The following is a 27,377-nucleotide window of genomic DNA, read 5'->3' on the forward strand; positions in this document are numbered from 1 at the left end:
GGCCAGTGGTCAAAAACAGTTCATTGATGAAAGAGGACAAAGGAGGCTGATGTGAATTGTGCAGAGCTTCAGACTGCTACAGTTAGTCAACTGACAGTCCAGTACAACATTGGTGCCCAAAGACCCATAAAAGAATGCACAACTCATCGTACTTTGACACAAATGGGGTATGGCAGCTGACGAACACCCCCTGTCTACCTAGAACGCGTTAGTGGCTTCTTTTTTTTCATAATAGGTCATTTGATTGTAGCCATTTTGATTTCCCTAAAGAGCACACACACTGGCACAGATAGAGCAATGAGGCAGATGTTTAACCTGGATGTATACAGGGAAAGGGGGATACCTAGTCAGTTGTACAAGTGAATGCATTCAATTGAAATGTGTCTTTAGCATTTAACCCAACCCCTCTGAATCAGAGGTGCGGGGGGCTGCCTTCATCGACATCCAAGTCTTCGGCGCATGGGGAACAGTGGGTTAACTGCCTTGCTCGGGGGCATCCGGTTGGCATTTCCACTCGCCACCACATATGGTGATGAAAGGAAGCCCAGTGGGAGAAGATGGTGCGAGATGGATTTCTGTCATTACCAAAACATTTCATCTCAATTCAGTTTTTTCCTAAAACTAAAATCTCTTAAGAACCGAGTGCACTAAGTTTTGTAGACTTTACCCTTTGTCAAAGTATTACATTTTTTTTTAGTTGTTTAGGCGCGCGAGGGCGAATTTAGTTATTGCATACGCACACATCAGAGTAGGCGTTCCGTAACAGAAATATGCCAATACATGCTAGAACGCGCCAATAGCATCCCGCTAGCACGTGCTTGGATCTGCTTGCCTGCGCTATCATTAATTTGCTCCCATTGGAAATGACAGGCTGTGGTATATCTTGGGTTAGATGTATAAAAATCTCTGGTGGTGAGACGTTTCCCCTAGGATCAGCTTCCCTTCACCCAATCCTAACCTTAAAGTGGCACTCTGTGATTGCTACGTAATTGTTTTTACTTTTATATTAATATCCATTTGATTATTTTGTAAAACATTTTGAAGGATTAATATGATATATTTCAAAGTACAGCAGGAAATGTAGAGATGAGGGCATAGACAGAGGGTGGCCAAGATGGGTCTCGAACCCTCGTCGCCTGTCACGCCCTGGCCTTAGTATTCTTTGTTTTCTTTATTATTTTAGTTAGGTCAGGGTGTGACATGGGGAATGTTTGTGTTTTATCGGTTTTGGGTGGTTATATGGTAAAGGGGGTGTTGGGTGTAGTGTATGGGTTTGTGTTGAGTGTATGTGCCTAGCTGTGTCTATGTTGGTGTAGTTGTCTAGGAGAGTCTATGGTTGCCTGAATGGGTTCCCAATTAGAGACAGCTGATTTCTGTTGTCTCTGATTGGGAGCCATATTTAGGGTAGCCATAGGCTTTCGTTTGATGTGGGTAATTGTCTATGTTATACGTTTGTAGCCTGTGTGCACTACGTTTTATTAGCTTCACGGTCGTTTGTTTGTTTTGTTAGTTTTGTAAGAGTGTTTTGTTTTCGTTTTGCCTTCTTCTAAAATAAAAGAGATGGCTTATTTTCCAAATGCTGCGTTTTGGTCCGTCAATCCTCCACACGATCGTGACAGAATTACCCACCAATACAGGACCAAGCGGCATGTAAAGCGGCAACAGGACCCACCTACACAGGATTCTTGGACATGGGAGGAGATACTGGATGGTAAGGGGCCTTGGGCACAACCGGGAGAATATCGCCTTCCTCGTGAAGAGCTGGAGGCAGGTAAAGCCGAGAGGAGGCGATATGAGGAGGCAGCACGGAAACAAGGCTGGAAGCCCGTGAGTACAACCCAAAAAATTCTTGGGGGGGGCCTTAAAGGGAGTGTGGCGAAGTCAGGTAGGATACCTGCGCCTACTCCCTGTACTTACCGTGGAGAGCGAGAGTACGGACAGACACCGTGATACGCAGTAGAGCGCACGGTGTCTCCTGTACGCGTGCATAGCCCGGTTCGGTACATTCCAGCTCCACGTATCGGCCGGGCTAGATTGAGCGTTGAGCCGTATGTCATGAAGCCGGCCCAACGCATCTGGTCACCAGTGCGTCTCCTCCGGCCGGCGTACATGGCACCAGCCTTACGCATGGTGTCCCCGGTTCGCCTACATAGCCCGGTGCGGGTTTTTCCACCTCCCCGCACTGGTCAGGCGACGGGGAGCATACAACCAGGTAAGGTTGGGCAGGCTCAGTGCTCAAGGGAGCCAGTACGCATGCACGGTCCGGTATTTCCGGCGCCACCTCCCCGCCCCTACCCAGTACCACCAGTGCCTCCTCCACGCACTAGCCCTATGGTGCGTGTCTCCAGCCCTTTACCACCAGTGCCTAAACCACGCACCAAGCCTCCTGTGTGTCCCCAGAGTCCTGTGCGTCCTGTTGCTGCTCCCCGCACTAGCCCTGAGATGCGTGTCCACAGCCCGGTACCACCAGTTCCGGCACCACGCACCAGGCCTACAGTGCGCCTCAGCCGGCAAGAGTCTGCCGTCTGCACAGCGATGCCTGAACTGCCCGTCTGCCAAGCGCCATCTGAGCCATCCGTCTACCCAGCGCCATCTGAGCCATCCGTCTACCCAGCGCCATCTGAGCCATCCGTCTACCCAGCGCCATCTGAGCCATCCGTCTACCCAGCGCCATCTGAGCCATCCGTCTACCTCGAGCCATTAGAGCCGCCCGTCTGTCCCGAGCCGTCAGAGCCGTTCGTCAGACAGGATCTGCCAGAGCCGCCAACCAGACAGGATCTGCCAGAGCCGCCAACCAGACAGGATCTTCCAGAGCCGCCAACCAGACAAGATCTGCCAGAGCCGCCAACCAGACAGGATCTGCCAGAGCCGCCAACCAGACAGGATCTGCCAGAGCCGTCGGCCAGCCATGAGCAGCCAGATCCGTCGGCCAGCCATGAGCAGCCAGATCCGTCGGCCAGCCATGAGCAGCCAGATCCGTCGGCCAGCCATGAGCAGCCAGATCCGTCGGCCAGCCATGAGCAGCCAGATCCGTCGGCCAGCCATGAGCAGCCAGATCCGTCGGCCAGCCATGAGCAGCCAGATCCGTCGGCCAGCCATGAGCAGCCAGATCCGTCAGCCAGCCATGAGCAGCCAGATCCGTCAGCCAGCCATGAGCAGCCAGATCCGTCAGCCAGCCATGAGCAGCCAGATCCGTCAGCCAGCCATGAGCAGCCAGATCCGTCAGCCAGCCATGAGCAGCCAGATCCGTCAGCCAGCCATGAGCAGCCAGATCCGTCAGCCAGCCATGAGCAGCCAGATCCGTCAGCCAGCCATGAGCAGCCAGATCCGTCAGCCAGCCATGAGCAGCCAGATCCGTCAGCCAGCCATGAGCAGCCAGATCCGTCAGCCAGCCATGAGCAGCCAGATCCGTCAGCCAGCCATGAGCAGCCAGATCCGTCAGCCAGCCATGAGCAGCCAGATCCGTCAGCCAGCCATGAGCAGCCAGATCCGTCAGCCAGCCATGAGCAGCCAGATCCGTCAGCCAGCCATGAGCAGCCAGATCCGTCAGCCAGCCATGAGCAGCCAGATCCGTCAGCCAGCCATGAGCAGCCAGATCCGTCAGCCAGCCATGAGCAGCCAGATCCGTCAGCCAGCCATGAGCAGCCAGATCCGTCAGCCAGCCATGAGCAGCCAGATCCGTCAGCCAGCCATGAGCAGCCAGATCCGTCAGCCAGCCATGAGCAGCCAGATCCGTCAGCCAGCCATGAGCAGCCAGATCCGTCAGCCAGCCATGAGCAGCCAGATCCGTCAGCCAGCCATGAGCAGCCAGATCCGTCCCTCAGTCCGGAGCTGCCGTCCCTCAGTCCGGAGCTGCCGTCCCTCAGTCCGGAGCTGCCGTCCCTCAGTCCGGAGCTGCCGTCCCTCAGTCCGGAGCTGCCGTCCCTCAGTCCGGAGCTGCCGTCCCTCAGTCCGGAGCTGCCGTCCCTCAGTCCGGAGCTGCCGTCCCTCAGTCCGGAGCTGCCGTCCCTCAGTCCGGAGCTGCCGTCCCTCAGTCCGGAGCTGCCGTCCCTCAGTCCGGAGCTGCCGTCCCTCAGTCCGGAGCTGCCCCTTAATGCAGTGGGGTTAATGTGGAGGGGGGTCATTTGGAGGAAGCTAAGGAGGCGGTTAGTGAATGTGGTGGGGTGGGGACCACGACCAGTGCCGGAGCCGCCACCGTGGAAGGAAGCCCACCCAGACCCTCCCCTAGACTGTGTGCTGGTGCGCCCGGAGTTCGCACCTTAAGGGGGGGGGGGGTTATGTCACGCCCTGGCCTTAGTATTCTTTGTTTTCTTTATTATTTTAGTTAGGTCAGGGTGTGACATGGGGAATGTTTGTGTTTTATCGGTTTTGGGTGGTTATATGGTAAAGGGGGTGTTGGGTGTAGTGTATGGGTTTGTGTTGAGTGTATGTGTCTAGCTGTGTCTATGTTGGTGTAGTTGTCTAGGAGAGTCTATGGTTGCCTGAATGGGTTCCCAATTAGAGACAGCTGATTTCTGTTGTCTCTGATTGGGAGCCATATTTAGGGTAGCCATAGGCTTTCGTTTGATGTGGGTAATTGTCTATGTTATACGTTTGTAGCCTGTGTGTGCACTACGTTTTATTAGCTTCACGGTCGTTTATTGTTTTGGTTAGTTTGTAAGTGTTTTGTTTTTCGTTTTGCCTTCTTCTAAAATAAAAGAAGATGTCTTATTTTCCAAATGCTGCGTTTTGGTCCGTCAATCCTCCACACGATCGTGACATCGCCAGGGTGCATTTGTGGTCCGCTACACCAACTTTGAAATGCCTCATGCGCTTGTGTTTACTCCAATGTTTGTAAACATTGTAATTGTAAAAAAAAATATCTATATAGGCTCATAACATGGTTAAAACTCTAAATTTGATCTCACAGATAGTCAGTCCTTGCATCCATAGCTCTGCCCATGAATTTGAGTGGCACCATCAGCTGTTTACCAAATCAGTGGTGGGGTGTGACTACTTTATTGTTTGAACGGCGGATTGTCCCTTTGACCATTAGTTGGGAAAATGAAAAACGGACTCAATCAGCGTCTAAGGGCACCTTCGCCTTACACCAAGAGCACACACTGTATAGTTGTTCAGCAATGAGGATTGGCGGTACATGCAATCAATACGACTTTCCCAATATGTTTCAATGACAGACAGTTGTGATAATACAACAGTATTCTTCTCACTCGGCTTTCTGCTTTGGTCTCTGAACTATTAGGTCGTGTGCATTAGGCATCAAATGGAAGAAGAGAGACAAACAGAATACTAATTAATTTTCCATTGCAAAATGTTTCAAACCGTTTGCCCTAATGAACAGGACCTTGGTAAAAGCAGCAGATGGCTTTATTGGGCCTGTGCAGGTTAAATGGCATCCTCTGTTTTTTGGCGCCAAATTAGAGACTAGAGTTAGACTGTTAAATCAAAGTGGGTCACAGTGGACTCTGAAACTCTTCTTTTCCTCTAGCCTACCCCTCCTCCTTCTGGCTCTTCTTCACTAACCCTCTCTTTTTCATCTCTTAACACCTGCATGCTGCCATGACCCGATTTGATATTCAAATCACAGTAAGTGATGAAATGACACTCTGTCCCTTGTTCTTACCCCATCCTGCCTTCCCCTCTTCCCTCACACCCTGCTGGCTGCACTCTCTGTGACTCCCACAATGGCTGGGTTTGTGGTGGTGGATTCTGCCGTTTGGGGCTTTGACACCAGAACCCAGAGAGACCAAAGGGTTTAGAGACTGGGCCTAAAGTGTGTCCCTTGTGGATTGACTTTAGCCTGGTCCCATCTGTTGGCGCTGTATAGCCAACTCAAATAGTTCTGGTATGGCAATGACCATAGGAGTTGGCTAGATGGATCTGACCGCCCTGCATGAACTTTAAGTCCCAATTTAGATCACCTGTCTTTCTGTTCAGCTGAGAATGTGCTCTGTATAGCCGTGCGTGCGTGTGCACGTTTTTGCAAACAAATGCTCCCTCGCATACTAGGGCTGGGAATTTCTGAGAGACCTTACGATACGATATTATCATGATACTTAGGTGCCGATGTAACCGGTGTGAAATGGCTAGCTAGTTAGCGCGCTGCGCGCTAATAGCGTTTCAATCGGTGACATCACTTGCTCTGAGACCTTGAAGTAGTTGTTTCCCTTGCTCTGCAAGGGCTGTGGCTTTTGTGGAGCGATAGGTAACCATGGGTGTCAATTGTTGTGTGGAGAGGGTCCCTGGTTCGAGCCCAGGTAGGGGCGAGGAGAGAGACTGAAGCAACACTGTTACACCACCTACGATATGTATTGCGATTCTCTCTCACGATTCGATACTGTGATTTGATGTTCCAAACATATTGCTGACCATATGTCTGTTGCAGAGGGACAAGAGAGAGCCATGAGAAAATGAGTTTTGATCAGTCGTGGAAATAAAAGTGCTAGAAACAAATTGGCTCCCTATTTAAAAAGATGAAGAACAAGCTATGAAGGAAAAATACTGGAGATTGGTGCAGGTACAGCCAACTAGTGTGAAAATAATATTGCGATATTGTCAAAACTATACAATATATTGTCAACTGTTGCGGGGTCCCCCCCCCCCCCCCCCCTCACTATCGCATGCTAAAGTTCAAAAACAAATAAATGTAAACATGTATGTTCTTTGTTTACTCTGCAACGCTATTTCAGTTCCTCAAAGCTCAACCTTACTGCCGGTCCGCGGTATTTCCGGGGGTGCTGCTCTGGTTTAACTCAACTCTGGACCTCGAAGCCAGTTGCACTGCATTCTTTCATTGTTCATCTCTAATCAGGGACTGATTTCAAACTGGGACAAGAGGTGTGTGTGTGTGCAATTAATTATCAGGTAGAACAGAAAACCAGCAAGCTCTACATAGTACAGGTGAATGAGTCCATGGCTGCTTCTGAATTGGCAACCTCTTCCCTATATTGTGCTGCACTACTTTGACCAGGGCCCGTAGGGCTCTACACACAGATTACGGTTTAGTGTCGTGTTCATTAGGACATACCGTAGCAAAACGTTTTGTGATGGAAAGCGAAAAACGAGCGTTTCAGTAAGTACAGTTGAAGTCGGAAGTTTACATACTTAGGTTGGAGTCATTAAAACTTGTTTTTCAACCACTCCACAAATTTCTTGTTAACAAACTATAGTTTTGGCAAGTCAGTTAGGACATCTACTTTGTGCATATGATACAAGTCATTTTTCCAACAATTGTTTCACACAGATTATTTCACTTATAATTCACTGTATCACAATTCCAGTGGGTCAGAAGTTTACATACACTAAGTTGACTGTGCCTTTAAACAGGTTGGAAAATTCCAGAAAATGTCATGGCTTTAGAATCTTCTGATAACTCAAATTATGTCAATTAGCCTAATTGGAGGTGTACCTGTGGATATATTTCAAGGCCTACATTCAAACTCAGTGCCTCTTTGCTTGACATCATGGGGGAAAAAAATGAAATCAGCCAAGACATCAGATTTCAGCAATTTCCAAATGCCTTAAGGTACCACGTTTATCTGTACAAACAATAGTGCGCACAATAGTACGCAAGTATAAACACCATGGGACCACGCAGCCGTCATACCGCTCAGGAAGGAGACGCGTTCTGTCTCCTAGAGATGAATGTACTTTTGTGCGAAAAGTGCAACTCAATTCCAGAACAACAGCAAAGGACCTTGTGAATATGCTGGAGGAAATAGGTACAAAAGTATCTATATCCACAGTAAAACGAGTCCTTTATCGACATAAACTGAAAGGCCGCTCAGCAAGGAAGAAGCCACTGCTCCACAATCGCCATAAAAAAGCCAGACTACGGTTTTCAACTGCACATGGGGACATAGATCGTACTTTTTGGAGAAATGTCTGATGAAACAAAAATTGAACTGTTTGGCAATAATGACCATTGTTATGTTTGAGGAAAAAGGGGGAGGCTTGCAAGCCGAAGAACAACATCCCAACCGTGAAGCACGGGGGTGGCAGCATCATGTTGTGGGGGTGCTTTGCTGCAGGAGAGACTGGTGCACTTCACAAAATAGATGGCATCATCAGGGAGGAAAATGATGTGGATATATTGAAGCAGCATCTCAAGACATCAGTCAGGAAGTTAAAGCTTGGTCGCAAATGGGTCTTCCAAATGGACAATGACCCCAAGCATACTTCCAAAGTTGTGGCAAAATGGCTTAAGGACAACAAAGGTTTAAAGGCAATGCTGAAGGCAAACAATTTAAAGGCAATGCTACCAAATACTAATTGAGTGTATGTAAACTTCTGACCCACTGGGAATGTGATGAAAGAAATAAAAGCTGAAATAATAAATCATTCTCTCTACTATTATTCTGACATTTCACATTCTTAAAATATAGTGGTGATCCTAACTGACCTAAAACAGGGAATTTTTACAAGGATTAAATGTCAGGAATTGTGAAAACTGAGTTTAAATGTATTTTGTTAAGGTGTATGTAAACTTCCAACTTCAACTGTAAGATCAGTAAGTGGGTCTGGAGTTCAGAGATTAAAGGTCATCGATCCTCTTCCTCCCTCCCAGGCTCTACACAAGCTGGCCAATCAGTACCTGAAGAGGGAATGGCCAGACAGCCTATCAGAGGAGCCAACAGACCACGGGTAAGACCTCTAGCCAATGAGTGAACCATTATTGTCTCAGCAGCGTCAGCAATGTCTCTCTCGTTCTTCCGTAATAGTACTACCAGTATCAGTGTGTATTATTGAAAGCTACATATTATTATTTGCCATTTTTTTCTAGACTCTTTGATATTTTGTACTGTATTTATTACAGGTTCTCTCATGGCCGAATTGTCATTGCCTTTTAAATAAAGGTTCTTGTTCAAAAGATTAACTGGTTAAACCAACAGTTCTTGTATTGTGTCGTCACAACCAAGAACATAAAAAAATATCAGGGATATTACCAGTATTCACACTGACTATTGTGTGTCTGTTGTCACAGGAACATGTACATGTTGTGGAAGGCATACCTGGAGGGCATAGTGCAAGTGAGCCAAACCAGGATCACGGCCTGTGAGAACTACAGGAACCAAGTGTCAGACCCTGCCAAGACTGCCAGGCTGCAGAAGGAGCAGCAACTCAGGAAGGTATGGAAGGCAAATCACCACAAAACTGCTGAGCTTTCCATAGTTTAGACTCCCCCCACCCCGTCTCTATCCTCAATCTCGCTCGCCCTCTTGCTCTCTCACATGGTTTAGATTATTTGACGCATGTCTCCATTTATACAGCTGGTGAGTTGAAATGACTGAACCAGTTCAGGATATGTGCTTTCTAAGGAGAAGTCTGCTGTTCTTTGGATACAAACCAGTGTATACATTGCATTTTGGAAAGTATTAAACCCCTTTAACTTTTTTTTTTAAAGCCTTATTCTAAAATGGATTAAATCAAACATTTTCCTCATCAATCTACAAACAAAACCCCATAATGACAAGCGAAAACTGGTTTTCTACATTATTGAATATGTATTACAAATAAACAGATACCTTATTTACATAAGTATTCAGACCCTTTGCTATGATCACATGTATTTATAAAGCCCTTTTTACATCAGCAGATGTCACAAAGTGCTGTACAGAAACCCAGCCTAAAACAGCAAGCAATGCAGATGTAGAAGCACGGTAGCTAGGAAAAACTCCCTTGAGATTCAAAATTGAGCTCATGTGCATCTTGTTTCCATTGATCATCCTTGAGATGTTTCTACAACTTGATTGGAGTCCATCTGTGTTAAAATCATTTGATTGAACATGATTTAGATAGGCACACACTTGTCTATATAAGGTCCCACAGTTGCCGGTGCATGTCACAGCAAAAACCAAGCCATGAGGTCAAAGGAATTGTCCGTAGTGGCCTCCATCATTCTTAAATGGAAGAAGTTTCGAACCACTAAGACTCTTCCTAGAGATGGCTGCCTGGCCAAACTGAACAATCGGGAGAATGGCCTTGGTCAGGGAGGTGACCAAGAACCCACAGTCACTCTGACAGAGCTCCAGAGTTCCTCTGTGGAGATGGGAGAAACTTCCAGAAGGACAACCATCTCTGCAGCACTCCACCGATCAGGCCTTTATGGTAGAGTGGCCAGACGGAAGCCACTCTTCAGTAAAAGGCACATGACAGCCCGCTTGGAGTTTGCCGAAAGGCCTCAGGAGGCTAAAGAAATTTGGCTTAACACCTAAAACCCTCACAAACTTTTACAGATGCACAATTGAGAGCATCCTGTCGGGCTGTATCACCGCCTGGTACGGCAACTGCGCCCCCCACAACCGCAACCACAACCGCTCTCCAGAGGGTGGTGCGATCTGCCCAACGCTTTACCGGGGGCAAACTTCTCGCCCTCCTGGACACGAAGGCCAAAAAGATCATCAAGGACATCAACCACCCGAGCCACTGCCTGTTCACCCCGCTATCATCCAGAAGGTGAGGTCAGTACAGGTGTATCAAAGCTAGGACCGAGAGACTGAAAAACAGCTTCTATCTCAAGGCCATCAGACTGCTAAACAGCCATCACTAGCACATCAGAGTCTGCGGCCTGTAGACATAGATTAGGAATCACTGGCCACTTTAAGGAATGAAACACTAGCCACTTTAATAATATCTCCGTATCTTGCATTACAATATGTATAAACTGTATTCTATACTATGCCACCGTATCTTAGTCCAATGCCGCTCTGACATATATGTATATATATTCTTAATTCATTCCTTACTTAGATTTAGGAATGCACATTTTGGGGAATATTCAGAGGTGGAAACTTTCCATGGGAATTAATTTTAATACCATTTCAATCTTTTCAACCATTTCAACTATTTCACTGAACAACAAAAGAAAGGGAATATTGAATGATCCCCAATGATCCATCGCATCTCCCAACAACATTTTCAACATACATCTGTAAAATGATAGTCTAGAAACTAAAGCTTTGGTTGTCGACCTCTCAGGCTTCCATGTCTTCTCCCTGGACCTTCTCAATGTCCACCTCTTGAACATCAGACTCTGAGGCCTCATCTTCACTGTCACTTTCCAACCTTGTTGAGGATGGCTCGTTGTCGTGCTCAAAAAGCCTCAAATTTGTCCGGATGACCACCAATATTTCAACCCTTGTTTTGGTCAGCCTGTTGCATGCTTTGGTGTGTGTTCCCAAACAAGGACCAGTTCGCCAGACTGCCCAGAACCTTGCCCTCATCCAGACCATAGTGGCGAGACACAGTTGTGATGACACCATAGGCCTTGTTGATCTCTGCACCAGACAGGATGCACTTGCCAGCATACTTGGGGTCCAACATGTAAGTTGCGGCGTGTATGGGCTTCAGGCAGAAGTCTTCATGCTTTTTGATGTATTTCAGAACTGCAGTTTCCTCTGCTTGGAGCAACAGTGAAGTGGGCAGGGCAGTACGGATTTCTTCTCTGACATCTGCAAGCAGACAGGATGGCATTGTCTCTCTCAATCCATGCAATGGCTACTACTATAGGTTTCGGGAGTTTCAGGCTGCTTACCACTTTCTCTCAAAATACATCATCCAGGAGGATCCTCTTGATGGGGCTGTCCATATCGGCAGACTGTGATATGGCCATTTCCTGGAGAGACTCCTTCCCTCCCAGGAGACAGTCAAACATGATGACAACACCACCCCAACGGCTGTTGCTGGGCAGCTTCAATGTGGTGCTCTTATTCTTCTCACTTTGCTTGGTGAGGTAGATTGCTGCTATAACGTGATGACCCTTCACATAACTAACAATTTCCTTGGCTCTCTTGTAGAGTGTATCAATTGTTTTCAGTGCCATGATGTCCTTGAGGAGCATATTCAATGCATGAGCAGCACAGCCAATGGGTGTGATGTGAGGGTAGGACTCCTCCACTTTAGACCAAGCAGGCTTCATGTTCGCAGCATTGTCTGTCACCAGTGCAAATACCTTCTGTGGTCCAAGGTCATTGACTGCCTTCAGCTCATATGCAATGTAGAGACCGGTGTGTCTGTTGTCCCTTGTGTCTGTGCTCTTGTAGAATACTGGTTGAGGGGTGGAGATGATGTAGTTAATTATTCCTTGTCCACAAACATTTGACCACCCATCAGAGATGATTGCAATACAGTCTGCTTTCTCTATGATTTGCTTGACCTTCACTTGAACTCTGAACTCTGTATCCAGCAAATGAGTAGATAAAGCATGTCTGGTTGGAGGGGTGTATGCTGGGCGAACAATACTCAGAAATCTCTTCCAATACACATTGCCTGTGAGCATCAGAGGAGAACCAGTTGCATACACAGCTCGAGCAAGACATTCATCAGCATTTCTCTGACTACGTTCCTCCATTGAGTAAAAAAACAACTTCTGATTCCAGGAGGACCATGAGCTGTTGCTATCGATGTTTGATTCAGTATTATCACCTCGAATTAAAGTAAAATGGACTTTTGTCAGAAGTTGCTTGTTGTGAGCGCTGAGGGAACTTTAGGCACTTGGCCAGATGATTTTGCATCTTTGTTGCATTTTTCACATATGACTTGGCCCAGTATTTGCGAATGTACACAGCTTTTTCTACATTAACTGCAGTGAAATGTCTCCATTTTCAGATTAGAAAAAAATGAGTAAAAAGAAACATACAATTCCATGTACAGATAAATAGTTAAACAGTTAGATTAAGCAACTCCTTCGTAAGATAAATGTTTGGAAACAGGTGAATTAACACTCCTCAATCAGCAGGCTCAAGCAAGCTAAAACCGACATGGTAGCAAAAACTAACTAGCAGAAAATGTTAACAAGTTAAAAATGATTTAAAAACACTTTGTTGTAGGCTACAATTTACTAGTTAACACAACCATGTGTGTGCCATATAAAATAAACTCATATAAAAAGAAACGCCCTCTCACTGTCAACTGCATTTATTTTCAGCAAACTTAACATGTGTAAATATTTGTATGAACATAAGATTCAACAACTGAGACATTAACTGAACAAGTTCCAAAGACATGTGACTGACAGAAATGGAATAATGTGTCCCTGAACAAAGGGGGGGGTCAAAATAAAAAGTAACAGTGTAACGGTCGTCATATTCGTTCTCCTCCTCAGGCGAGGAGGAGCATGGATCAGACCAACACGCAGCGAGGTATGTAGACATAATGAATTTAATAACAAGACAAAACACGAAAAACACTTGAATAGATTACAAAACAACAAACGACGTTAAACAGACCTGAACATGAGAACTACATAAACACGAAGAACGCATGAACAGGAAAAGAACGAACGAGACGAGACAGTACCGTGTGGTGCAACTAACACAGACACAGCGACAGGAAACATCACCCACAAACAAACAGTGAGAACAGCCTACCTTAATATGGTTCTCAATCAGAGGAAACGTCAAACACCTCCCTCTAATTGAGAACCATATCAGGCAACACATTTAACCCAACATAGAAACACATAACATAGAATGCCCACCCCAACTCACGCCCTGACCAACTAAACACATACAAAAACAACAGAAAACAGGTCAGGAACGTGACAAACAGTCAGTGTCTGGTGTGGCCACCAGCTGCATTAAGTACTGCAGTGCATCTCCTCCTCATGGACTGCAACAGATTTGCCAGTTCTTGCTGTGAGATGTTACCCCACTCTTCCACCAAGGCACCTGCAAGTTCCCGGACATTTCTGGGGGATTGGCCCCAGGCCTCACCCTCCGATCCAACAGGTCCCCGATGTGCTCAATGGGATTGACATGTGGGCTCTTCGCTGGCCATGGCAGAACACCGACATTCCTGTCTTGCAGGAAATCACGCAGAGAACGAGCAGTGTGGCTGGTGGCACTGTCATGCTGGAGGGTCATGTCAGGATGAGCCTGCAGGAAGGGTACCACATGAGGGAGGAGGATGTCTTCCTTGTAACGCACAGCATTGAGATTGCCTGCAATGACAACAAGCTCAGTCCGATGATGCTGTAGACACACCGCCCCAGACCACGACGGACCCTCCACCTCCAAATCGATCCCGCTCCAGAGTACAGGCCTCAGTTGTAGCACTCATTCCATCGATGATAAACGCGAATCCGACCATCACCCCTGGTGAGAGAAAACCGCGACTCGTCAGTGAAGAGCACTTTTTGCCAGTCCTGTCTGGTCCCGCGACGGTGGGTTTGTGCCCATAGACGACGTTGTTGCCGGTGATGTCTGGTGAGGACCTGCATTACAACAGGCCTACAAGCCCTCAAACCAGCCTCTCTCAGCCTATTGCGGACAGTCTGAGCACTGATGGAGGGATTGTGCGTTCCTGGTGTAACTCTGGCAGTTGTTGTTGCCATCCTGTACCTGTCCCGCAGGTGTGATGTTCAGATGTACCGATCCTTTGCAGGTGTTGTTACACGTGGTCTGCCACTGCGAGGACGATCACCTGTCCATCCTGTCTCCCTGTTTCACTGTCTTAGGCGTCTCACAGTACGGACATTGCAATTTATTGCCATGGCCACATCTGCAGTCCTCATGCCTCCTTGTACTATGCCTAAGGCACGTTCACGCAGATGAGCAGGGACCCTGGGCATCTTTCTTTTGGTGTTTTTCAGAGTCAGTAGAAAGGCCTCTTAAGTGTCCTAAGTTTTCATAACTGTGACCTTAATTGTGTACCATCTGTAAGCTGTTAGTGTCTTAACGACCGTTCCACAGGTGCATGTTCATTAATTGTTCATGGTTCATTGAACAAGCATGGGAAACAGTGTTTAAACCCTTTACAATGAAAATCTGTGAAGTTATATGGATTTTTACGAATTATCTTTGAAAGACAGGGTCTTGAAAAAGGGACGTTTCTTTTTTTGCTGAGTTTATATTCACCCCACTCAGTATTGTAATCAAAACTTACCAGAAAGCAAGTAGTCCTCGGCTCAAAGTGTTTAGTTTGGGCTCAATAGCATCTCATTTGTGTGCAAGATCTTGACAGTCAGCTGGACATGTGATGGAATAGTGCGCTGCACATGTGATGAAGAATGCACTGTGCATGCAGAGGGTTGCAATTCCGTTGAATTGGGGATAGTTTAACCAAAATATGCCACAATACCTAAAATTGCCTTGTGTATCCCACAAAAAAGGTTCACTGTTATAAGCTAACTTTTTTTTATAAATTTAAGCAAAATTCCAGGACTTCCAGGAAATTTCCCGGGAAGTTTCTGACCCTTTGCAACCCTACTTAGATTTATGTGTATTTTTGTTGTTTTGTTGTGAAACTGATATTACTTCACTGTCTGAGCTAGAATCACAAAAATTTCGCTACACCCGCAATAACATCTGCTAAACACGTGTATGTGACCAATACATTTTGAGTTGATTTGATAAGGCACCTAAAGGACTCTGACCATGAGAAACAAGATTCTCTGGTCTGATGAAAACAAGATTGAACTCTTTGACCTGAATGCCAAGCGTCATGTCTGGAGGAAACCTGACACCATCCCTACGGTGAAGCGTGGTGTCAGCATTGCGATGGGGGATGTTTTTCAGCAGCAGGGACTGGGAGACCAGTCAGGATCGAGGGGAAGATGAACGGAGCAAAGTACAGAGATCCTTGATGAATCTAACAAAATGTGGACATATTTTATTTAACTAGGCAAGTCAGTTAAGAACAAATTCTTATTTACAATGACGGCCTAGGAACAATGGGTTAACTGTTCAGGGGCAGAACGACAGATTTTTACCTTGTCAGCTCAGGGATTCGATCTACCAACCTTTCGGTTATTGGCCCAACACTCTAACCACTAGGCTACCTGCCGCCCCAAAGTCAAGGGGTATGAATACTTTCCGAATGCACTGTTATATACAGTGCTGTGCAAAAGTATTCAGACCCCTTGGATTTATTGTGTTACAAAGTGGGATTAAAATTAATTGAATTGTACTTTTTTGTCTACAATCTACCCAAAATATTCTAATGCCAAAGTGGAAGGAAAAATAATAACAATGTAATAACTCTAAAACATAGTTGTTGCATAAGTATTCAGCTCCCTGGGTCAATACATGTTAGAAACACTTTTTGGCATTGACTACAGCCGTGTCTTCTTGGGTAAGTGTATAAGAGCTTTGTACACCTGCATTGTGCAATATTTGCCCATTATTCTTTTAACCATTCTTCAGGCTCTGTCAACATATTGGGGATCATGACTAGACGGCAATTTAAGTCTTGCCATAGATTTTCACTCTGGCATTAAGAGTGGAGTCGACTACAATGTTGTTGATCCATCCTCCGTTTTCTCCCATCACAGCCATTGAACTCTGTAGCTGTTTTAAAATCCCCAATGGCCTCGTGGTAAGATCCCTGTGTCTTTGTGGTTTAATACATACTCCACAACATAATTATTAACTTGACCATGCTTAAAGAGAAATTCAATGTCTGATTTTGTTATTGTTATCAATTTACCAATCACTGCCCTTTGAGGCTTTCGAAAAGCTCCCTGATGTTTGTAGTTGAATCTATGCTTGAAATTCAATACTTGACTGGAGGGACCTTACAGATGTTATATGTATGGGGGACAGAGAATGTGTCAGTCATAAAAAAAGTGAGTCCATGTAACTTGTTATGCCAAATTTGTCTTCTAAACAAATGTAGGCTTGCCTAAACAAAGGGGTGGAATACTTATGCAACGATTATTATAGTTATGAATTTATCTTAAATAAATAATAATTCTTCCACTGACATTCGAGTATTGTGTGTAAATTGACAACAAAAAAAGACAAGTAAATCCATTTTAATCCCACTTTGTAACAAAAGTGAAGACATCCAAGGGGGTCTGAATACTTTTGCAAGACACTGTATTAATATATACTGGGTCATAGTTCAGGTGGGCTTTCGCACTTCAGCAAACAACGTTTTTCTTGGTACGCTCTTTTCATATACTGGGTCATGTTCAGTTTGGCACACTGTAGCAAAACCTTAACTCCCTGTTTTAGTCCATTTTGAAACGTTTTCGCCCTACTGAACATGCCCAAGCCTGGACGCTTTGCTTCAATATCAGCTAAGAGTTGGCCACATGGCCACCCTGTCCATATGATCACTGGATGTCAGGCTTTGGCCAACACTTGCTCTCTATTTATCTCTATCCACATTCCGCTGGTTACCATCAACTAGCACCCTCTTGTTTACCCTGTCTGATAGGGTGAACAAATAATAGGAATATCATATTTATTCTTAGTACAAACATCTTAGCATGGCTACCAGTGGAACAAGCATGCTTGTCCAGGTATGTTATTAGATTGAGTTTATTAGTCACATGTACAGGTACGCAGATGTAATTGCAGGGTGGGGGGGAGCAGGTAGCTGCCTAGTGGCTATTCGTGGTCTGGGGGTAGAAGCTATTGGCCAGTCATCGCCCTGATAGTCCTGTACTGTCTGAGGGAAGGAAGTGAGCCATGGCTCGGGTAACTGTATTAGCAATGAGTCAGGATATTTGACATGTTTCACCACATGAGCCATACTGTGCCAGCTGACTATGTTTATTGACCAGCTGACTGTATGTCCTCTGGTTGTTTCTCCAGTAGTGCTGAGCTATTAGTGCTTTTCTAGGTCTGTTAGGTTTCGGTTCAATTATTTAACAAATTATCACGGTTTTTGGTTGCGACTTTTTTTATTTTTACATGGAATGCATTATGAGATAATGACGTTACAATGATTTTAGAGCTTTTAATGGAAATTCCAAAGCCAAAAATAGTGAACATTGATAATGTTTCATTATCTCTGTCAGGTCCACGTTGGGTAGACATCAATAGAAAAATAGGAAATTACTATGCAATATTTCAGCTACTTAGTTTTTATTTGATGGCTTTATTATTTTTCATTCCTTAAAGTAATCATCTCTGCTCAGGCAGTAGCAGGCAGCCAGGCCATACAACGCTATGTGCTCCCCATACTTTACTATCTTCATATTTTGCCAAACTGCATATTATGCTGCAGAGCTGTCTGACAATCATTTTACTAGTTCTTCAAAGTTGATAAGGCATACTTTCACGAACTGTCTCTGTCCCTCTTGTCGTTGTTGTGTACATTACTCTCTCATGCGGTCTATGCAGTCTGTGTATCTAACCTAATGTAGCAGGCGTAAAAGTGTATCTGTCCAAAGATCTGTATATAATGACGAGATGCTCCCGTTTACGCCCTAACAATGGGAGTTGTTGTCCCAAAGGCGGGAATGCAGGCGACAAGCTTAGGTCCAAACTAAGCCAATAGACTTCGCTTTGGGCTTATTTTTGACTTATTTTGGCAAAAGTGAAACCTCTCGCTTTGCCTCTTCCTCTCTGATCCGTCTGTCTAAATGGAATTCAAGTAATTGAACCGACATCAGTCAATAAATTTAATAACAGAAAACCCCCAGAAAAGTTGGTTAATCGCTCAGCACTATTCTCCAGTGTACTGACCAGCTGACTGTATGCCCTCTGGTTATTTGTTCAGTGTATTGACCAGCTGATGCTGGTGCAGGCGGAGCTGCAGGACTCGGTGAAGGAGCTGGCTAAGACCAGGAAGAAGTACCAGGAAACAGAGACCATGGCCCAGGCCGTCAGGGACAAGGCCGAACAGGACGCCAAGTAAGTGCATGCACACACACAAACTAAAAAATCCTACCCCTACGGCCTTGTGGAGATTTGAGAGGATCAGATGGGTAACAAATCTGAGGGAAAGGTGGAGCTATTGCCATAATGCTACCTATCCAATCCTCACGAATGTACAGGAGTGACAATGTAAAAGACTATAGGGAATCATTGGTCTTGTGTGACTGTTCACATGTTCCATCTCTCCTTCTGTTCTGTCCAGGTCCAAACTGAGTCTCTTCCAATCCAGGTCCAGTCTGCAGAGGGCAAGTGTAAAGGTGAGAGAATTAAATTAATCAATTTTATGTATGGCCAATTGGCCATGACTACAAACTCAAGTGCATATGGGAATGGAAAGGAAAAAAAGTACAACTATCAAACTAAGTTACTGATGTGCATGTTTTCAGCTGAAAGCCAAGAGGAGTGAGTGTAACTCCAAAGCCACCCATGCAAGGAACGACTATCTCCTCACGCTAGCTGCGGCTAACGCTCACCAGCAGCGCTACTACGACACTGACCTGATCGACTGCATTAAGGTGAGGCGTTGGCACACACAAAGTATGTGGGCATTTCAGGTAAAAGAAAATTGCAGTTGCCTCATATCTCATGTGATTGTTGTGTCATAGTTAGCATGACTGCAAAAACAGGCTACCTGGAACGCCACCACCAGTGTGCGAGTGAGTGAGATGGAGGGTTATTGCTGCATTACTGATAAATTACAAGTTAAGTTCTTTCCCTCTTTACTGCGCTCCTCAGGTCCTGGATGGGAGCATCTATGAGCAGGTGAAGGACTACCTGGTCTCTCTGTGCCAGATGGAGCTTGAGTCCTACCAGGCTGTTCACAACACTTTCAACATCCTCCTGGAGAGCTCCAACGGGGTGAGCGCACGCAAACTAGCCCAGTGGCCGTATGTGTCAAGTGTCTCGAAGGAGCGCTGATCCAGAATCAGTTTTGCCTTTTAGATGAAAAATGTATAGGAAATGGAACTTGAACGGGGAATTCTGAGATGCTTGATACTAATGGCCGCAGGTATTATCCTTCATTGAACTAGCCTGAACCAAGATCTGTTTGTGCTGTCTTGCCAATGTAACAGTAGAACTTTACGTCGTCGCCCCGACACGGGCGCGAACCTGGGACCTTCTGCACACATCAACAACGGTCGCCCACGAAGCATCGTTACCCATCGCTCCACAAAGGCCGCGGCCCTTGCAGAGCAAGGGGCAACCCTACTTAATGTCTCAGAGCAAGTGACGTAACTGATTGAAGTGCTACTAGCGCGTACCCGCTAACTAGATAGCCATTTCACATCCGTTACACCAACTCCTATGGTCTAATGATATTGGCTATACAGCACAAACCAGGCTTTTATTGGAGTTTTTTTTTTTACTTTGGGAGAGAGTTTCTATGCAGAGAATGCTGGGAAGTCGGTGTAACAGGTGGTTCGTCCAGAACCTTGCCTGAAAGCTGAAGGATTGCGTTAACTCCCCTGAGCTAATGCCTAGGCTTTAGCTCAGAGTGTGCAGGAGACCCAGGTTCAAAACCCAGATGGTCAAGTTAGCATGTATACCATTGTTCAGGTCCATATTTTTCTTTTAAAGCTAGAATTGTTCATTTAAACAATAACAAAGTACCTCCCCACCCCTGTTTTGCTAAAAAGCTAAGGGATGGGGCTGGAGAGTTATGCATGCAAAGACTGACCCTCCATGATATCAAATGTATAGTTTTAACCATGTTTTGAGGCTATACAAGTGTTTGTTTACGTTGTTTCCAAACATTGGAGTAAAGCAAGCTTATATTTTGGGTTCTGATGGGGTATGACCATTGAACAAAGCTCATTTATAGGCATTTATAAATTATATTCTTAAAATCTATGGGTATAATATCATTTAAGTCCAAAAATGTGTGTAGCAACTATGGATTCTAGCTTTAAAGATTTAGACATTACTAATTACTTATCCCAATACGCTGTTGTCTTCCTAGCTATTCAGTTACCCCTCAGCGATCTTAGTCCGGGGCTCTTGGGGTCATCTTGTGTTTCTGTAACATGACTGTAGTTTACAGATAGTTTCCGCTCAACCCAGCATGAACGTACAAGTACCAGTCAAAAGTTTGGACACCTATTCAAGGGTTTTTCTTTATTATTAGTATTTTCTACCTTGAAGAATATTAGTGAAGACATCAAAACAATGAAATAACACATATGGAATCATGTAGTAACTAAAAAAGTGTTAAACAAATCAAAATATATTTTAGATTCCTCAAAGTAGCCAACCTTTGCCTTGATGACAGCTCTGCACACTTGGCATTCTCTCAACCAGCTTCACCTGGAATGTTTTTCCAATAGTCTTGAAGGAGTTTCCACCATATGCTGAGCACTTGTTGGCTGCTTTTCCTTCACTCTGCGGTCCAACTCATCCCAACCCATCTCAATTGGGTTGAAGTTGGGTGATCAAATAGCCCTTACACAGCTTGTTGGTGTGTTGGGTCATTGTCCTGTTGAAAAACAAATGATAGTGGGACTAAGCGCAAACCAGATGGGATAGTGTATCGCTGTGGTAGCCATGCTGGTTAAGTGTGCCTTGAATTCTAAATAAATCACAGACAGTGTCACCAGAAAAGCACCCCCACACCATCACACTTCTTCCTCAATGCTTCATGGTGGGAACTACACATGCAGAGATCATCCGTTCAACCTACTCTGCGTCTCACAAAGACATGGCGGTTGGAACCAAAAATCTCAAATTTGGACTCATCAGACCAAAGGACAGATTTCCACCGGTCCAATGTCCATTGCTTGTGTTTCTTGGCCCAAGCAAGTCTCTTCTTCTTATTGGTGTCCTTTAGTAGTGGTTTCTTTGCAGCAATTTGATCATGAAGACCTGATCCACACAGTCTCTCTGAACAGTTGATGTTGATGTCTGTTACTTGAACTCTGTGAAGCATTTATTTGGGCTGCAATTTCTGAGGCTGGTAACTCTAAGGAACTTATCCTCTGCAACAGAGGTGACTCTGGGTCGTCCTTTCCTGTGGTGGTCCTCATGAGAGCCAGTTTCATCATAGAGCTTGATGTTTTTTACGACTGCACTTGAAGAAACGTTCAAAGTTCTTGAAAAGTTCCGGATTGACAAACCTTCATGTCTTAAAGATGGACTGTTGTTTCTCTTTGCTTATTTGAGCTGTTCTTGCCATAATTTGGACTTGGTCTTTTACCAAATAGGGCTATCCTCTGTATACCACCCCTACCTTGTCACAACACAACTGATTGGCTCAAACGCATTAAGAAGGAAAGAAATTTCACAAATTAACTTTTAACAAGGCACACCTGTTAATTGAAATGCATTCTAGGTGACTACCTCGTGAAGCTGGTTGAGAGAATGCCAAGAGTGTGCAGAGCTGTCATCAAGGCAAAGGGGGGCTACTTTGAAGAACACTTTTTCTGGTTACTGCATGATTCAATTGACTGGTACTGTGTATATGCAGGGAGGCAGTAAGCTGTAGGTGCCAAATCCCACAGAGGGGTCAGATTTCTACCGGCTGACTCATATGGTTCCTCTTTCACTGTGACGCCACAGCAGGCTGTGTGTGTGGGTATATAGTTTTGACCTCTCTCTGGTAATCTTCCTATGACCCTTGAGGTGACTATGAATGCTCCCCTGTGACTGTGGGTCATGCTGCGCTCTGCTCTGACCGTCAGTGGTCCTTCGATGGCCCTGGCTTAAATAAGAACAGTGTGGTCGCTCGCCAATGACATAATAAACTCTCAAAGGAGTTTAAGGCCTCTTCTGTCATGATAATGACTTTTATCTATTCTAATCCTTTTATGCCTCTTTCAGATTATCAGTTGCTTCTATTGTGCTGTATTATGAGGTTAACTAAATGGCTATGTGTGCGTGTCTGCGTGTGTGTGCGTGTCTGCATGTGTGTGTGCATCTGCGTATGTTCGTGTGTTCTCTTCAGATGAGTCAGGACTTCCACCAGCAGCAGTTTGTACAGCAGAACCAAGTGTTCCACAGTACCCCAGCCATCCTCTTCCAGCCCATCAACACTGACACGGTGGGTAGTAGTACTACGCTAATGCTACTTCTCTCATGGAACGTGGTGGCTAGTGCTACACCACACACTAGCTATGCTAAAGCTACCCTCTTGTAGAACCACTGGTCCTTCTTCACCGCTAGGCTAGCTAACCTGCTCTACCGTACATGCTTGTGCGTATGTGTAACCAAGTTGAATTTGTAGGCTCACTCCTCAACTTGAAATGCCTCTACCCATGCCATTGAATTGCTAGCTTTTCTTTGGCGTAGCTGGCTAAGGCATTGCGAGACAGGATTGTGATTTGTAAAATCAACCCCAGTAGTGGACCTGTGAGGGAGGAAGCAAAGCTGTTAAATGACAGTGACGTCCATTACATGCGATGTGTGTGTTTTGGTGAGTGTGTTTGTGTTGCACGCAGGTTTGTTTGTATGGTTTATGGTGTGTATGTATATGGTGTGCATGCGAGCCCCAGAGGAACATGTTCTCAACTGACCCAGCCTGCCAGTCAGTTCGTCTGCCCGCCAGTGCACTTGTCCGCACCTTCTGCTGCCTGCAGAGGGTGTTTGTTTCCAAGACCCTCGTTGTTTTCCGTTGGTAGTGAAACAAGCGGTGGCCTGTTCCTAAAGAAAACATTTAGTGATGCAGTTGCACCCTCCACCTCCCTCAAACCTACCCCCCTTTCCCCTCCCTGCACAATGTGACAGAGGTATCCGGAAAATAACAGCACTGAAAGAGGCAGGCCGTCTGTGAAAAAGGGGCATTGTGAGGGAGACTCACTCCAGCCCCCCACCTCCACCCTTCCACCACTGACTGCCTCGGCCTCTAAAAGTAACTCAGTGTGGCTTTCCTTTATTGATTTATTGGCCTTAGGCATGGTCCACATTGAATAGCGCTTGCTCTCTCTTGCTGGCTCTCGCTTTCTCCCTCGCTGGCTCTCGCTCTCTCCCTCGCTGGCTCTCGCTCTCTCCCTCGCTGGCTCTCGCTCTCTCCCTCGCTGGCTCTCGCTCTCTCCCTCGCTGGCTCTCGCTCTCTCCCTCGCTGGCTCTCGCTCTCTCCCTCGCTGGCTCTCGCTCTCTCCCTCGCTGGCTCTCGCTCTCTCCCTCGCTGGCTCTCGCTCTCTCCCTCGCTGGCTCTCGCTCTCTCCCTCGCTGGCTCTCGCTCTCTCCCTCGCTGGCTCTCGCTCTCTCCCTCGCTGGCTCTCGCTCTCTCCCTCGCTGGCTCTCGCTCTCTCCCTCGCTGGCTCTCGCTCTCTCCCTCGCTGGCTCTCGCTCTCTCCCTCGCTGGCTCTCGCTCTCTCCCTCGCTGGCTCTCGCTCTCTCCCTCGCTGGCTCTCGCTCTCTCCCTCGCTGGCTCTCGCTCTCTCCCTCGCTGGCTCTCGCTCTCTCCCTCGCTGGCTCTCGCTCTCTCCCTCGCTGGCTCTCGCTCTCTCCCTCGCTGGCTCTCGCTCTCTCCCTCGCTGGCTCTCGCTCTCTCTCGCTGGCTCTCGCTCTCTCCCTCGCTGGCTCTCGCTTTCTCCCTCGCTGGCTCTCGCTCTCTCCCTCGCTCTCTCTCGCTCTCTCTCGCTCTCTCTCGCTCTCTCCCTTGCTGGCTCTCGCTTTCTCCCTCGCTGGCTCTCGCTTTCTCCCTCGCTGGCTCTCGCTTTCTCCCTCGCTGGCTCTCGCTTTCTCCCTCGCTGGCTCTCGCTCTCTCCCTCGCTGGCTCTCGCTCTCTCTCGCTCTCTCTCGCTCTCTCCCTCGCTGGCTCTCGCTTTCTCCCTCGCTGGCTCTCGGTCTCTCTCGCTCGCTCCCTCGCTGGCTCTCGCTCTCTCCCTCGCTGGCTCTCGCTCTCTCTCGCTCTCTCCCTCGCTGGCTCTCGCTCTCTCTCGCTCTCTCCCTCGCTGGCTCTCGCTTTCTCTCGCTCTCTCCCTCGCTGGCTCTCGCTTTCTCTCTCGCTCTCTCCCTCGCTGGCTCTCGCTTTCCCCCTCGCTGGCTCTCGCTCTCTCCCTCGCTGGCTCTCGCTCTCTCCCTCGCTGGCTCTCGCTCTCTCTCGCTCTCTCCCTCGCTCTCTCTCGCTTTCTCCCTCGCTGGCTCTCGCTTTCTCCCTCGCTGGCTCTCGCTCTCTACCTCGCTGGCTCTCGGTCTCTCTCGCTCGCTCCCTCGCTGGCTCTCGCTCTCTCCCTCGCTGGCTCTCGCTCTCTCTCGCTCTCTCCCTCGCTGGCTCTCGCTCTCTCTCGCTCTCTCCCTCGCTGGCTCTCGCTCTCTCTCGCTCTCTCCCTCGCTGGCTCTCGCTCTCTCTCGCTCTCTCCCTCGCTGGCTCTCGCTCTCTCTCGCTCTCTCCCTCGCTGGCTCTCGCTCTCTCTCGCTCTCTCCCTCGCTGGCTCTCGCTCTCTCTCGCTCTCTCCCTCGCTGGCTCTCGCTCTCTCTCGCTCTCTCCCTCGCTGGCTCTCGCTCTCTCTCGCTCTCTCCCTCGCTGGCTCTCGCTCTCTCTCGCTCTCTCCCTCGCTGGCTCTCGCTCTCTCTCGCTCTCTCCCTCGCTGGCTCTCGCTCTCTCTCGCTCTCTCCCTCGCTGGCTCTCGCTCTCTCTCGCTCTCTCCCTCGCTGGCTCTCGCTCTCTCCCTCGCTGGCTCTCGGTCTCTCTCGCTCTCTCCCTCGCTGGCTCTCGCTCTCTCTCGCTCTCTCCCTCGCTGGCTCTCGCTCTCTCTCGCTCTCTCCCTCGCTGGCTCTCGCTCTCTCTCGCTCTCTCCCTCGCTGGCTCTCGCTCTCTCTCGCTCTCTCCCTCGCTGGCTCTCGCTCTCTCTCGCTCTCTCCCTCGCTGGCTCTCGCTCTCTCTCGCTCTCTCCCTCGCTGGCTCTCGCTCTCTCTCGCTCTCTCCCTCGCTGGCTCTCGCTCTCTCTCGCTCTCTCCCTCGCTGGCTCTCGCTCTCTCTCGCTCTCTCCCTCGCTGGCTCTCGCTCTCTCTCGCTCTCTCCCTCGCTGGCTCTCGCTCTCTCTCGCTCTCTCCCTCGCTGGCTCTCGCTCTCTCTCGCTCTCTCCCTCGCTGGCTCTCGCTCTCTCTCGCTCTCTCCCTCGCTGGCTCTCGCTCTCTCTCGCTCTCTCCCTCGCTGGCTCTCGCTCTCTCTCGCTCTCTCCCTCGCTGGCTCTCGCTCTCTCTCGCTCTCTCCCTCGCTGGCTCTCGCTCTCTCTCGCTCTCTCCCTCGCTGGCTCTCGCTCTCTCTCGCTCTCTCCCTCGCTGGCTCTCGCTCTCTCTCTCCCTCGCTGGCTCTCGCTCTCTCTCGCTCTCTCCCTCGCTGGCTCTCGCTCTCTCTCGCTCTCTCCCTCGCTGGCTCTCGCTTTCTCCCTCGCTGGCTCTCGCTCTCTCTCGCTCTCTCTCTCGCTGGCTCTCGCTTTCTCCCTCGCTGGCTCTCGCTCTCTCTCGCTGGCTCTCGCTTTCTCCCTCGCTGGCTCTCGCTTTCTCCCTCGCTGGCTCTCGCTGGCTCTCGCTCTCTCTCGCTCTCTCCCTCGCTGGCTCTCGCTCTCTCCCTCGCTGGCTCTCGCTCTCTCTCGCTCTCTCCCTCGCTGGCTCTCGCTCTCTCTCACTCTCTCCCTCGCTGGCTCTCGCTCTCTCCCTCGCTGGCTCTCGCTCTCTCTCGCTCTCTCCCTCGCTGGCTCTCGCTCTCTCCCTCGCTGGCTCTCGCTCTCTCCCTCGCTGGCTCTCGCTCTCTCCCTCGCTGGCTCTCGCTCTCTCCCTCGCTGGCTCTCGCTCTCTCCCTCGCTGGCTCTCGCTGGCTCTCGCTCTCTCTCGCTCTCTCTCGCTCTCTCCCTCGCTGGCTCTCGCTCTCTCCCTCGCTGGCTCTCGCTCTCTCTCGCTCTCTCCCTCGCTGGCTCTCGCTCTCTCCCTCGCTGGCTCTCGCTCTCTCTCGCTCTCTCCCTCGCTGGCTCTCGCTCTCTCCCTCGCTGGCTCTCGCTCTCTCCCTCGCTGGCTCTCGCTCTCTCTCGCTCTCTCCCTCGCTGGCTCTCTTTCTCTCCCTCGCTGGCTCTCTTTCTCTCCCTCGCTGGCTCTCTTTCTCTCCCTCGCTGGCTCTCGCTCTCTCCCTCGCTGGCTCTCGCTCTCTCCCTCGCTGGCTCTCGCTCGCTCCCTCGCTGGCTCTCGCTCGCTCCCTCGCTGGCTCCCTCACGCGCTTTCTCTGTTCTTTTTTGCTCTGGCTCTTTCTCGCACGGTATCGCTTTCTCAATTCAAAGGGGCTTTACTGACATGTAATTGAAATGGGTTTTATTGACATGTAATTCAAACAGTTAACAGCAATCCCTAACTCAGAGAGGTTGCTGCCTACACTGAGACCCAATCACTGGTCACTTTAATAAATGGATCACTAGTCACTTTAAACAATGCCACTTTAATTTTTTTTACATATCTTACATTACTCATATGTATATACTGTATTTTATACCATCTACTGCACCTTGCCTATGCCACTCGGCCATCGCTCATCCAGATATTTATATGTACATATTCTCATTCACCCCTTTAGATTTGTGTGTATTAGGTAGTTGTTGGGGAATTGTTAGATATTACTGCACTGTCAGAACTAGAAGCACAAGCATTTTGCTACACTCGCATTAACATCTGCTAACTATTTGTATGTGACCAATAAAATTTGATTTAAATATTGCATCCACAAAGTTTTCTGAAAGATAAAGGCATTTATAATTTTATCAGCTGTGTACAGTGTTTTAACAATGTGCAAATATTTGAAATACAAATGGTAGGGGTGTCTGTGTTTTAGAATAGATAAAAGCGCAT

General features: G+C 47.7%; 1 protein-coding gene across 1 annotated transcript in view; it reads left to right on the plus strand.

Moving 5' to 3' along the window:
• The window catches only part of LOC129819768 (F-BAR and double SH3 domains protein 2-like), a 52,774-nt gene that overhangs the window by 17,323 nt on the left and 8,074 nt on the right, over positions 1-27,377 (plus strand). The window contains exons 4-10 of the mRNA XM_055876340.1: positions 8,567-8,643; positions 8,984-9,128; positions 18,451-18,584; positions 18,811-18,865; positions 18,995-19,123; positions 19,344-19,466; positions 22,546-22,641. Of these exons, the coding sequence (XP_055732315.1) occupies positions 8,567-8,643; positions 8,984-9,128; positions 18,451-18,584; positions 18,811-18,865; positions 18,995-19,123; positions 19,344-19,466; positions 22,546-22,641 (759 nt within the window). The remainder of the gene's footprint in view (positions 1-8,566; positions 8,644-8,983; positions 9,129-18,450; positions 18,585-18,810; positions 18,866-18,994; positions 19,124-19,343; positions 19,467-22,545; positions 22,642-27,377) is intronic.

Source organism: Salvelinus fontinalis, chromosome 2, assembly GCF_029448725.1.
Source record: "Salvelinus fontinalis isolate EN_2023a chromosome 2, ASM2944872v1, whole genome shotgun sequence".
Classification (NCBI taxonomy): domain Eukaryota; kingdom Metazoa; phylum Chordata; class Actinopteri; order Salmoniformes; family Salmonidae; genus Salvelinus; species Salvelinus fontinalis.